Raw genomic sequence first — 13,815 nt, 5'->3', positions numbered from 1 at the left:
TGTATGCAGACACACAAAAATTTGGAAATACATTTTACTTATCAAAAGATGCAAACTTTTAAGTGGAAAGAAAGTGGGAACAATTTTCTAAACTACACTCTCACTCAGGCATTCTACAGGTACTGCAACGGAAAATAACTACTATTTAAGTAACTCCTATGACTCATGTCACACCCTAGACAAGGATTAATCCAACATCTTTGAGACCTTTTTTACCTTAGAAGAAGGATTTACTCCTCCGCAAAGATGTATCTTATGCTAGCAGAATCACTTCTGCTTGGATAATTTAGATCCATTCTCCAAACAGAGTAAAACAAAGTTCTCTGGCCTAAAAACCCATGCACATGCAGTGCCTCTGCTGGCAGCACTCGTTCGACGCTGAGCACCAATCTTGGTCCAAGTTAGCCGCCTCCAAGGACGTGCACACCTGAACCCTGATCCCTCCTTAGTCCCTTTTCAGAGCCTAACAAGTGCAAACAGAAATACCACCTGGGTCCAAAGAAAGCCATCCCATTTTAAGGAAGAAGTACTTTTCTCAACTATTTTGTTTCTGCCTGTGGAAAATAAAAAGCTTAATGACACAGCTGAGTACACACAACTTTCAATCCAGATCAATAACACAGAATCATAGAATCATAGAATAGTTAGGGTTGGAAAGGACCTTAAGATCATCAAGTTCCAACACCCCTGCCATGGGCAGGGACACCTCATACTAAACCATATCACCCAAGGCCTCGTCCAACCTGGCCTTGAACACTGCCAGGGATGGAGCATTCACAACCTCCCTGGACAACCTATTCCAGTGCCTCACCACCCTAACAGGAAAAAATTTCCTCCTTATATCCAATCTAAACTTCCCCTAAGTTTTAACCCATTACCCCTTGTCCTGTCACTACAGTCCCTAATGAAGAGTCCCTCCCCAGCATCCCTATAGGCCCCCTTCAGATACTGGAAGGCTGCTATGAGGTCTCCACGCAGCCTTCTCTTCTCCAGGCTGAACAGCCCCAACTTTCTCAGCCGATCTTCATACGGGAGGTGCTCCAGTCCCCTGATCATTCTCGTGGCCCTCCTCTGGACTTGTTCCAACAGTTCCATGTCCTTTTTATGTTGAGGACACCAGAACTGTACGCAATACTCCAAGTGAGGTCTCACGAGAGCAGAATAAAGGGGCAGGATCACCTCCTTCGACCTGCTGGTCACACTCCTTTTGATGCAGCACAGGATACATGTCGTTCTGGTTGTCATCTGCCTGACAACAACTAGCAACTGATGCGCAACACTGTGAATAACCAACAGCACCATCAGGCAAGACTCCAGGATTTTTTTTTTCCTTTAAATAGCCTCATCCGTAAGGAACAGGAATCACAGTCTTAAGAGATGGCCTTTGACATTTGCTAGAGACGTAAAATGTTACATAAAAACAAAAGCAAGTTTTCCCAAAGACGTTCATTAGCAACAAGCAACATTGAGGTCAGGATATGAAAAATTTTCCATCACACATACTGTTAACAACAATCATCTTTGTACACTATAAATCTCAAAATTACTCAATCCAAATGAAGTGGATAGACACTGAACACATCTGATCCACATTAGCTGGACACATGAGCAAAGCACTGAAGCACACTACCAGAAAACACCCTGCCTGCAAGGACTTGGGGATGGCCGACAGCTAAAACCTCATCCAGGGCAAAGGCAAGTTGGCTCGGGTGGAAGGAAACTGAAACCCCTCTCTGTCCTATGTGCCACCACTGGGCACAGGCAGCTAGGCCAAGAGGCATCATATTAAACATTGAGGAAAAAAGGGATTGAAGATACATATATATATATATACATATACATGAAAAAAGAAAAGAAGTCACCACGATAGCAGCCGAGATGGAGTGAGATCCACACACCCCCACGCCCCATAAAGCCACCGGAAAAATGCAGAGTAATCTGAGCGGATGCATGCACACGTGTGCATCCACAGACGGACACATGCACACACACAAAGCACACACAGCGCATCTGCGGAGTTGCCGGGGTCCCATCGCAAACCAGCCGGCCAGGACTCAGGCACCACCGGTGGGGCGGGTGACGATGCACCACACGACGAGGCGACAGCACCGGGCGGGGCGCGGGGGGTTCTAGAAGGAGCCACCGCCCCCCGGGGCCGCGCCGCCCGCCCGCTACCGGGCGGATAAAGTTTGCAGCAGTCGGCGGCGGCGCTACTGCAGTGCCGGGCGCGTCCGCCGCAGTGAGCGAGCCCAGCCTAAGGGAAGATGAGCGCCGGTAGGCCCAGGGCCGGCTAAGCGGCAGCCGCAGCATCCCTTGCCTCCACCCCACAGCACCCCCCCACCGCACCCCGCGATCTCCCGCTCCACTGACCGATAACCTCTTGCAGCTCGTAGGCGTCCCTGCAGATGGGCCAGCCGACGGCTGGGGCGGCTGGCGTTGGCGCCGGCTGGGGCTGCTGGACGTGGACCGGTGACTCGCTTTGCTCCGCCATGATGCTGGAGCGCACAAGCACCCGGCGACCTTCTTCAAACTTCCCTTCCAGCAACACCTTTCGGCCGCGCTGCCTCCCCGCGCAGCCGGCTGCCCGGCGGAGGGAGGAGGCAGGGCACCGAGGGGGAGGAGGCAGAGGCGGGCGCCGCCGCCGGCCCCGGCCGCTGGTCCCGCGCCGCCGAGGGGAGAGCGAGAGTGGCGTTCGGGCCCGGCGGCCCCCAACTGGTACCAGCGCCGCGGTGGTCGCCCCCTTCATGTGCCCCTGCCTGAGGGAGAAGAGCGAGCGCTGCGGCGGGGGAACCGGCTGACTCCGGCAGCTCGTAGCCTGCCGACCGCATCCGCAGCCATCGTCCTTCCCTGCTCATCCCGCGGCTCGGCGCCTGGAAGCGCTGCGGGGTCCTGCGAGGGGTAGCGGGGCGAGCCCTGCCGGCAGAGCCCTGGGCTCCCCTCTAGGCCCGGCCGGTGCTGAAAGCGGGGCAGGGAAAGGCTTGAGGGAAGCCACATCGCCTGGCGGGGATGCCGGGAAGTTACCTGTTAGGCCGGTAACAAGCACACGAGCATCTCTGGAGCATAGCTCTCAAGTGTTACTGCCACGAGCACTGCTGCTGCGAGGTGACTTGTATTAAATTTGAGAACTTAAGCAAAGCATTTGCTGTCATCAGTGGTGAGGGCTGCGGTTCTGCAAAGCGGTTAAGTTGCCGTTTGACCTGAGTGGCCTGTTCAAGGCGCACCGTGTCACCTCAGTGCCGACACTGCCCCAGCTCACACCACCGAGAGGGACTGCGCACTGAGAAATGTCCTCCTCGGCTCACCAGAGAGAGACAAGCGATTTAAACTCAAGACAGGAATGAGAATTGTTAAACTTACCTACTGCTTCCCCTTGCACAAGAAAAGAGGAAAGTAAAGTTAGATGAAACTGCTGTTAGTGCAGGTATTGGCCATTTTCTCCCTCTTAGTAGTGTCAGTGTTTGTATAATATCAGCAGGATTTTACTTACTAGGAAATAAATCAGAAAATAGCTGTTTGTGCAGTCTGAGGTCTCATACTTTGAATGCTTTATATTTTAAGATGTATGGAAATCTGGAAGAGTGGGAAGAAAATATTTCAATACATTTTAAAATCTTACTACAGCAGAAATTTAAGGTAATTAGAACTAATAATGAAAATACAGGGAGCAGGAAAGTTTCAAAAGTCAGCACTGATTAAAAGCAGAACTGAATCTATAAATTGTTAGGAAGTAGAATGAAGTGTGATTTAAAGTCACAACAAGAAACATATAACACAGCTTCTTAGATACTTCATTCAGTCTAGTTTGGTGCAGGATAGCCCTCTTTTACTAACTAAACTATTTTTGTGTAGTTTATTCAGTGAAGACTTTCAGTTAATGGAAGGCTATTCCAAAAAGGAAAGCAAGTTAATTCTGGTTTTCTGTGTTTCTACGGAAGCTGAATGAAGCATAAGCTCACCACCACTGGCTGCTTAACATTTCATCAGAAGGTGTATCAGCAACTTGCAGACATGGAATCATTTGTGCACTGAACTTCCATTTTCTCACAAGCAACAGATAAGCTCATTATGGAGGCTCCTAGTAGTAGAAAAAAACCTTGCACATTTTTGTGCTAAACTAATGATTCAGCTCAGTCTCATTTTTAAAAGCTAGGTGATTAAAATAATTTCATGTGTACACATTAGGAGTTGCCTGCTGCAAGGCTAAAGGTCAAGACTTCGAAGAGGAAGTATTAAATTGTCATTCAGGATTAAGCTTAATGCCAAGACTAGACAAACTTGTTGGTAGAGAAGACCTTTCTGCCAGTAATAGCAAGAAAAAAATATGAGTAAGACAGCAACAGCACAGGCCAAATCAATCAGCACAGAAAAATGGGTTACTCACTATTGATGGAAAACGGCCAACTTTTCCATTTATACTCAGCTGTTACGGATGGTGGCAGTGGGGTAGGGAGTCATTAGTTCCTGAGCCTTGAATTTCTGTGATGCTCCTGCCATATCACTATATGAACAGCTGAACTGCTGCTTCACATCTGATACCATTATAGTAATTTTTGTCCCAATTATTGTCCCAGTTTGTCCCACTAATCCTACAACTTCAAGAATTTCTAGAGTGTACCTGCACTGTGTGGTTTAGTTGAAAAGAACAGCTTTTACGTGAAGAATTTTATAGGTTAACAATCTTATAAACAGTGGGAGTTGTGGGATATGTTCCACACATTCAGGTTAAAGCTCAAAAAAGAACATCAGAGCCTCAAAGTCGGGTAAAATAGAGAAGAAAGCAACAGCAAGACCTTGAAGTAGTTGGTCCCTGCCAGTAGGTCAAGCTGCCGTCTAAAAGTAGGTCCCCTGCTGGAGACATAGGAGAAGAGCCCTGTGTCAGTGAAGGCTCTGCTGTTCAAAGCAGTACAGGCAATACAGTTCTTCCACAAGACTTTTCAGAGACTGGAAAGAATAGCAATCTGCAGATTCTGGAGATTCTAGAAATTTTTTTGAGAATTCCAGAAAAAAACTAGGACTCCTCCCCACATGTACGAGAAAGGCTGAAAGGAGGATTCAGGAAATTGTCAGTGCCTGGGAAGATTATGGAGCAAATTTTCCTGGGGTCAAACCAAGGATGAGATTGGAAAAAGCCAGCATGGATTCACCATGAGCAAATCCTGCTTGACAAAGCTGATCACCTGCATTCTGACTGGACACAAGAGGAGTATTTTTCACCATATTTTCACAATCAGCTACTGGAATAATCTCCCCAGGGAAATGGTGGATTCCCCAATATTGCATACTTTTAAGATTCAACGGGACAGGGTGCTGTTCAGGTGACATCGTGTGTAGGTCATGCTTGCCTAGAAAGGTTGAACCAGATGATCCTTGAGGTCTCTCCGACCTGATACTTTATGATTCTATGACTCAAAATCACTATTCTGAAAATCAAAAATGGTTCAGAATGGTTCTGGCTAAACATGTCTTAGCCTTTCCTAGTTCTTGAAGACATAGGATTCAAAGGGATTGTCTGTGTCACTGAGTCCAGGCACCAAATGATTGATACCAGAGTGAAAAAAAAGCATTTACAAAGCTAGGCTACAGGCAAAACTGGCTATATTTTAAACTCTGGAGGCCACCATGAGAGAACAGTTAATCCAATGCTCAGACCTCTTGATAGTCCCCAGCAGTACCCTCGGCTGATAGCAACAACAACAAAAAGTTTAGAGCAAAATATCTCAGACTTCATTTCTAGGTTTCAATGATTAGGCAAGAATAACATTGCTGCTTACAACAACATTTCAGACCAATTCATCAGCTGTAAACATACCTATATAAAGTCAAAGACGAGCATGAGGACTGGGATTCATAAGCAGTGGCACACAGACTAGTAGCATACACAATGCATAGCACCTACCCACTCTTTTATTCTTTTTTTTCCTGAGTAGAAAGGCAGCAGTTGTAACCTGAACAGCCATATAACCTAGCACAGACTAAACCAGAGTGAGAAGGAACCGTTCTCTCTACTATCATTTCTAGCTCAGAAAACAAGTGAAGTGAAACCATCCTCTCTCCCCAGAAATACATCTAAATATTGCAGCTATGATCATCATGTGGTATAGCACAGATCTCTGCAATTATGTACATAAGGTTTGAAAGCCTCTCATTTGATAGTAGTGAGGGATGGCTGTGCTTTAAATGACATCATGAAATATAAAGGCTGATGCAAAAGCAGCTGGTGCTAATGGGAGTGCACTAAATGCTTTCAACCTCCCTTTTTCTTCTAGTGAATGCATAGTTAAATAGGTAGCATGCCTATTGTCACTAGGATGCTTGCTTTCATCGAAGTTTGCAGCATAGGTTAGTTTTGGCTCACACAGAGGACAGGAGAATCTTCTTGGCAATTCACATTACTAAAAGCATCTTAATACACTGGAGAAACTTTGATACAAAAATTATACTGAAGTTAATGCCTTATCACAGCATAGTGACTTTACAAAATAAACCGCTTTTATTTTTTTCCTGGGTCGAAGGCCTTCATGTCTTTGTCTCTTCCCCCCCCCTCCCCCCTTCCTCCTTGTAAACTTTTGCAAGCTGTTCTACTCAGCATATTTACTCCTTAAACTCTGGTAAGATTTTGTGTTCTGGATAGTAATTGTTGAATCGGTAACTATTAAACTAGAGTTATATAGTTTGTTATATAGTCAAACAGGCCTTTTAATTATTTCTGCTATACCATATCCCAAGCCGATAACAGTCCTTGCAATAGAAACTTCCATTGCCTTTCTGGTAAGTTCACTCAGTGACACAAAACTTGCCACTGTGGTTAGTGACTCTTTCTATTAGAAACAGAATTAAGTACTGTTTGCTTTCATGTGAATACCAAAGCTTTTTCTTAAGTATTTTCTTACTTGACCGTCCTATTTTTCAGGCCACAGATATGGGAAATGCTCATGTTTCTTTCAACCACTTTGAATGTGAGTAGCCTTGACAGGCATATTAAAGGCATCACTTAAAATAATAATGGAGCCTATGTGAACTGCTCCGCAGAGCTGGAGAGCAGATGCAGCCCCTGTCTCGATACAGTTTTTCCTCAATGTCACAGCTAGCATTGCATGGTAGGAACCACTGTTAAGGCAGTTAAGTCTTCACATCCTCCCCATCCAGCTTTGCAGGTGAGATGATGAGAATGCATTTTGTAGTTAACTTGCTATTGCTACTATACCACCCAAAACTTGCAAATTACCAGCTTAAAAATGACTAGTTTATTCCAGTACCATAAGCACCAGTGGCTTATTACCTAAATCATAATGGTCCACCAATGATTATACATTTCAAATTTTTAAAATTCAGAACTGTGCATACATTGTAACCTTATCTAGGTGTTCCTGCTCCGGCAGGGGGAATGGACTAGATGATCTTTTGAGGTCCCTTCCATGAGGTCCCTTCCAATCTCTAACATACTGTAATACATTTAAAACATTTACACACCAGCCATCCATGGTGTGTAAACATGGCAACAACAGCCTTTTTGCAACAAATGGCTTTTGGAACCTGCAGGAATCACAATTTCTGCTATGATGGTTTGAAGGAACTTAGGATACAGTCACCATGAAGATGACAGTGGACTAAAGATTATCGTTGTTTTTGAACTCCAGGTTAATATCGTTAAGATGTTGCAGAGGTGTCTGGATTTCTGAGGCTTTTATCAGGAATGAGCTCTCTGTAGCTGTGAATGGATAAAACACAAACATATAAAAGAGTTGAACTGTGAACCTCCATGGCTTTCATCACTGTAGGATGTGAACAGCTCATGCATATTAATAAATTAATCTTCACATACCAGAAGGCTGGGGGATATAATTATCTCAATTTCACAACTGGAAACAGAGAAAGCTTTAGGGATTTGATAAAGGTCATACAAGAAGTCTGTAGCAAAACTGGGAATGTAACATATATTTTCTAAGGATGGGATTTCACACAGTCTCACAGCAAGATCAGGGACCTAATCTCTCTGACAGCTAACTCCTGGTTTGGTTCAGATGAAAACATCAGCTAGTTTACCAGGCAGCCTAACAAGCAATGGAGAGGGTAAACAGGAGAGAAATGAGGAAAATGTGGCCAATAACAGGGAATGGGAAATACCACCATTTAGGCAAGGGCACAGTTTTATCTTTGTTAGATGATCATGAAATGACACTGAGTTTGAAACAAATACCTTAATTATAAAAGGCTATTCATCGTGTGAGTAAATGACCCTTTCCTCATTCTCTATATATGGGATGAGGGAAAGAATAGCTCATGCTTTACTGAAAGATACAAACTTCAATTCAGCAATGTTTATAAAGTGCTTGAGCTCTTGCTATTGAAACCCTTTAAACTGTTTTCCTTTTAGTTTTGGGGGTGTAAGCTGAAATCATTTTCTAACCTAAGTGCTTTTAAGTGTGCCTGTATAGGAAACCCAACCATTAAACAAAAACTTGTGGTCGTACTTAAGATTTATTTTCTTTATTTTTTATTATTTTCTTGATGGAAAACCTGGGGTCTGGTGGGCAGTGATTTCTGGGAAATCAAAATGGCAGTTAAGAAAAAAACAAAACCAAACAAAACCAAACCTTGTTCATATTTGATGTTTCTTTTCAGCATTATGATTTGCAAATGAGGAATTCAGCTGTCCAGAGCTGCTGACTGAATTTTTCCTCAAGTAATTCAACACGATTCCCAGTCCAGCTTAAGCATTTATAAAAAGCTCAGGCTCCTATCTCCCAGGGCACCTTGCTCTGCTTTCACCGGACTAGCAGAGCTCCTCAACCTAGGTCATCCCTGAGGAAGAAAGCTGTTTAATGATGAGCTCCTGCTTGAGCAAGGCATGTCAGGGAGCAGAGAGGGCAGGTGAGCCAGGAGCTGTGGGTGCCAGAGAGGCAGCAGGAGCAGTGGCCTCATGTGAGCATGGGCCATCCTGGCAGAACCCCAGCCAGATGAGGGGGACAGGCCGAGGGATGGCAGACAGAGTTAGTTAGACAGGGTTAGTGACCACCATGCAAGATGGTAGGGACCAGGCAGGTCCAAGATGCAGCTTGGAATCTCAGTCAGCAAGGAAAGGTGAGGACTAGCAGGGTGCAAGACTTGGTACAACTGCAGCATAGTAGGCTCAGACAAGGACGAAACATAGCTATGGCATAGCTCAGTCAAGGTCCACAGGCAAGGGCCTGAGCTTGCACACAGCAGAGGACCCAGGTGAGTCAGCTCATAGCTCTTTCTTGCAACCTGGTTGTTTTCATAGCACCCTGATTAGAGGTTGCAGTGCAGCACTATGTCTGAGCTGGCCTTCAGTACAGACAGCAAAACCCCTAGGAGTAGGGAAAAAAGTTGCAGATCCAGTTGGTGTACTCAGAGCCCTGACAACACCAGCTTAGCATCAAGAAGTCTCGAGTGTTTCTCTCATTGGGAGTGCTTGTCATACCCACTGTTAATTTCCAGAATCACAGGGCAGAGCAATCTACTCAAAGGGAAAAGCTCTGAAGTTGCCATCCTTTCCTATTTATCAATTAAAGCTCACAAAGCTCCCTCACAAAGCTATAGAATAATGTCTGAAACAAAAATCTGGTAACGAATAGTCTCCATTCTAGGAAGATTAACATGCCAGTTAAGGTATTGAAAATAGAATTCAAATCTGAAGAAAAAATCTCTCCTCCTCAGAGCAGTGAGGTGCTTTAAAGATCCAAAACACTCTAATTCCTTTCTCTGCTATCTGTAAGAAGATAAACTACGGTAATAATCTCCTTCAATTCGAACAGTATTAAAAAAAAAAAAAAAAAAAGCCAAAACCATTCTTTGACTCAAATATTTAATATTTTAGTTTTCTTTTGAAAACCTTTAACAATTGCTTTGGATCTCATACCATTAATGTAATTAAAGAAAAGGAAGCTTTAAATGTAGTGATATAAACAACATTCTTTTCTAAAGTGTTCCTTATTGTTTTCAGGATTTCTTTAAAAATCTAATTTACCCATGAATGACAGAAACCTAAACTCATCAGTGCTGTGCTTTTAATAGGCAAGAAACAGAAATCAGGCAGTTTAGGCACAACCTATTTTTAAATTTTACTGGTGTATCATTAAAACAAACAAAACATCCTCATCAGACATCATTATTCACAGATGCTGTACCATAAATGCCCTACATTTAGTATATACCACTAGGTATAACATGCCAAGAAAGCACTCCTATTTTTATTTCAGTCATTACCAATAGTAGCTGTAATAGCCTGTAATGTGTCCTCTGCAAATATAGCAGTCAAAGTCAGAGCTCTGACCTGGTATTCTGGCCAGTATGACTGCACCTAAAAAGCTAGTTATAGCAGAAACTACATTTTGACTAGTTCTGTTTGCTATCCTTACGTAGGGATGCTTATTGTACTAGAAGACAAATTCTGCCATGATACAGGAAGATATATTTGGAAAGAGTACCAGTAAAATGCAGTTTTATTTCTCTTGGTAAACAAGACCTAGCATAGGGACAACTTTGTCTTGCCAGTGATTACACCGACAAGTGGCATAATGCTGGTATGAAAATTCTCACTGATACAGGTCATACCACTAACACAAAGCATCAGCTGAAGTGGTGTAGTTCTGAGATGTGACCTTTGAGTGGCACCAGAGAGAGCTGTATCGGCAGAAGATGCTGCAAGCAAGGGGAGCAGGCATAGTTCAGCCTGGGATGTGTAGAACATAAGGTGAATATTGCTGGGTAATAGCCAAAAAGCAATAATAGTATCTGGTGGGTAGAATGGGGCAGCTGGAAGCTCTGGGACAACTGAATATCCAGCAGTACAAAAGACAACAGCAAGATACTCAGAGCTTTCATCTGAATCAGCAGTGTCAGAGAAGAGTTATCACTTCATTTCGTGTAACAATTATGAACTCTTTAACACATCATGCACATCACACACTGTTTCCTTATACAAAGTTTACTACAAAGTTGTAGTACAAAGACTTCAGCAATGTGCTACACGGATATTTGAAATGTATGAGTGAGACATCTTTTAACCACACAAAAGTGGAACTATAAGGCAATATTCAACCTAAGCTATGCGCTTTTAGGAACTTACTCTGTTTCCTGCAGTGAATTGGGTTGTGGCTGAAACTATAAACAAAAACTTCCTTCCCAGTCTTTCAATAGTCCAAAATCTCGCTGGCCTGCTGACATGCTGAGACAACTGAACCTGTCCACTCTAGGAAGAAATCTGCAGAGGGTGGATAACACCCCAGAGTTCCATGTGGGACTGAGAACCAGCACAGCCCTGAGGGGAGCAAGGTGTCAGAGCTCAAAATCCAGGAAGACCTGAAGGTGGTTCTAACAACAGTAGCACAAATGAATACAATACTTAACACACAGGAAACAAATGCCATGAAAACCTTTGCTTGTGTGGTGAACAAAAGTGAAAGGCAGGCAAATAAACAATGATTAGACAAAAACTCCAGATGATTGACTGGAACAACACATGGACTCTGCCCCAAATTATATATGAAGAGCAGAACCTGCAAAGGTAAAGCCATTAGCACAGGTTGGGACAGGAAGTGCCCAACTGCGCTTACTGATTCCAGAGCAAGACCCCCCCTGCTATGTCTCTTTTTATGACAGTAGAGTGGTGATCTTTAAGATGTTAAGGAAAACATGTATGAAATGTTTAATAATGAAATATTACAGGCTATGTGTGGATTTAAAATGCAAATGAAGGAGTAAAATTTTATATTCACTTAAGTGTGGATTCTGTGATAACAGATTAACTCTGTATGCTTGTGATAAGCCATGGACTCAACTTCCATGGAGACAAAGGAGTATGTCCTGGTGACAAAAAAAAAGAGGCATAGGTAAATTTTTTTTATATACTTGGAAAAAATACATAATATTCTCAATTTTTTTGTAACAGATATGCTAAAGGATTATCTCAGCTGAGCAGCTCATTGACAAAGTCAGACTTGTTTAGCTAGATAAATACTCTAGGTTGCAGTTTACATGGCACAAGTTTGAGCAGGTCACAATAAGTTTGGTCATCCTTTTCTGTTAAGTAGATTGCTGAAAGTAATTTTAAGTAACACCATCCATGCTGAAAGGGATTGTAGTGAAACTGTGTCAGATTTCAGTTTCATTGATGCCATATCCTGTTATTTAATAGTGCAGAGTCTAATTTAACAGTTGTGACAATGAATCATTGTAGGTAACCTGCAGATGATTTTGATTGAAAACTCCAAGCTAGAATAATTATAATGGGAGAAGCTGGAGACAGAAGAAAAGATGGGATGTGTGAACCTATAAAGAAATAGAAACCCTCAAATAACAAAGGTGGTGAGTACCTAGGAAATAAGTCATCACAGATATCAGAGGTAATGGATAGGGTCATCTCCAGTCAGAGCACCTTACCCAGATCCCAGAAAGGAGGAAGGCCAGACTTACACAGAGCAAGATGTAAGAGTCATGGTTTGCCACAGAACTGAGGCAAGACCACCAAATCCCCTGACATAAAACAAGCAGAACAAATTAATTTTCTGTATCAAGAGTGACAGTGATATTTCAGCTGAGAATCCCTGTCTTTTTTTAGTTGTAAGCCATTGAAGTAAGCTCCATTTATCCACTGGAAATGAAAAAAATCCCACCACATATATTTTTAAATATTGTCCAGAAAGAAACTTGAAGCACTAAAGTCAGCTAAGGACTTTCCCGTGGTCATTTACAGTACCTCAACTGAGGGGCAGAAACTCCCTTCTCTACTACAACCTTTTTAGCATGCAGATATCTGAATGCATTCCAAGAGCCTATTAATAGCATGGTTAAGGAAGGTGAAACAGGTTTTGTACTTGATTTTACATCTGAATAGTTTTTCTCTAATAGGCAGAAACATGGTAGCCTTTAATAATGGGAAAGAAAATTAATATATCCTCTGATGCTTTGTCAGACAAGGAATAAAGTGCGAGTTCTTTTTTCTTAATTCTCCCAAGTCTCCCAGCAAGTGACAATACATAAAGGGCTTTTTGTTGTCTCTCCCTTAAAGGGAAAAAATTATGTTGTCTTTTTTTTGTACTTCTGAAGTTACATAAGAGTACTTTTTACTGCTTGAAATAGTGCAATATGTAAACGCAAAATATGTAGGAGTTATAACATTTGCAAGACATATTTCTTCTGGTGCAGTAAACTCAGTACTAATTTTAAGAAAGCAGACAACAGAAAAGGCTTCTTTTCACACTAATTGTGTGCATATTTATTTATATTCTCTGATAGAGTTCACTGTATGAATGCTGTATTCAGTAATTAAACAACAGCTTATCTATAGAGACAGAGAAAAAATTAATACGTCTACTTTTTAGATTCAGTTCTTGTCTGTCAAATGTCTTAAAGAATAAGGACTTTCAATTAGTACCTGAGATTCTGGGTCATAAAGTAAAATAACTGCTCTAGGTTTACCCAAGTTTTTCCTGAAGTATGAATAAAATAGGTTTGGTTTTGTTTGCTTGAGTTACCATTTGCACTGCCGAAAGTACTAGGACTCCTCAAACCTGCTTGGAGATTTTGGCAAAGTATTTATCCAACTGTGTAACTTGTATGATGCACTGGTATATGAACTAGTCAAAAAGCAGGACTAAGAGTTTAAACCAGTTTAATTGGGGTTTACCCCCAATATTTCATATTATTAAAACAAAAGGGGGGGGGGGGGGGTTTGGGGAGAAAAAGCATTGCCAGGTACATTTGCAGAGAACATAAAGGTGACTCACAAGAGGGGCAGGACCCAGCCCAAGTGTCTAAGGCTCACTGGCATCAGTTGCAAGTATCAGCATATGG

The 13,815-nt window shown here is 42.7% G+C and overlaps 1 protein-coding gene across 4 annotated transcripts in view; it reads right to left on the bottom strand.

Moving 5' to 3' along the window:
• STK39 (serine/threonine kinase 39) overlaps positions 1-2,775 on the bottom strand; it is a 99,071-nt gene extending 96,296 nt beyond the window's left edge. For all 4 annotated transcript variants that reach the window (XR_009723906.1, XR_009723903.1, XM_061343285.1 and 1 more), the window contains exon 1: positions 2,371-2,775. Coding sequence is in view for 2 of the 4 variants with exons in the window: in XM_061343285.1 (XP_061199269.1) it covers positions 2,371-2,746 (376 nt within the window). In the remaining 2 variants the exon portion in view is untranslated. The remainder of the gene's footprint in view (positions 1-2,370) is intronic.
• Positions 2,776-13,815: the final 11,040 nt, after the last annotated feature.

This window comes from Neopsephotus bourkii, unplaced genomic scaffold (assembly GCF_033783945.1).
Source record: "Neopsephotus bourkii isolate Nb327-2 ecotype Australia unplaced genomic scaffold, CSIRO-AGI_Nbou_v1 NB_196, whole genome shotgun sequence".
Classification (NCBI taxonomy): domain Eukaryota; kingdom Metazoa; phylum Chordata; class Aves; order Psittaciformes; family Psittacidae; genus Neopsephotus; species Neopsephotus bourkii.
The sequence above is the reverse complement of the archived record's forward strand: the minus strand, read 5'-3'. Positions and strand labels throughout refer to the sequence as shown.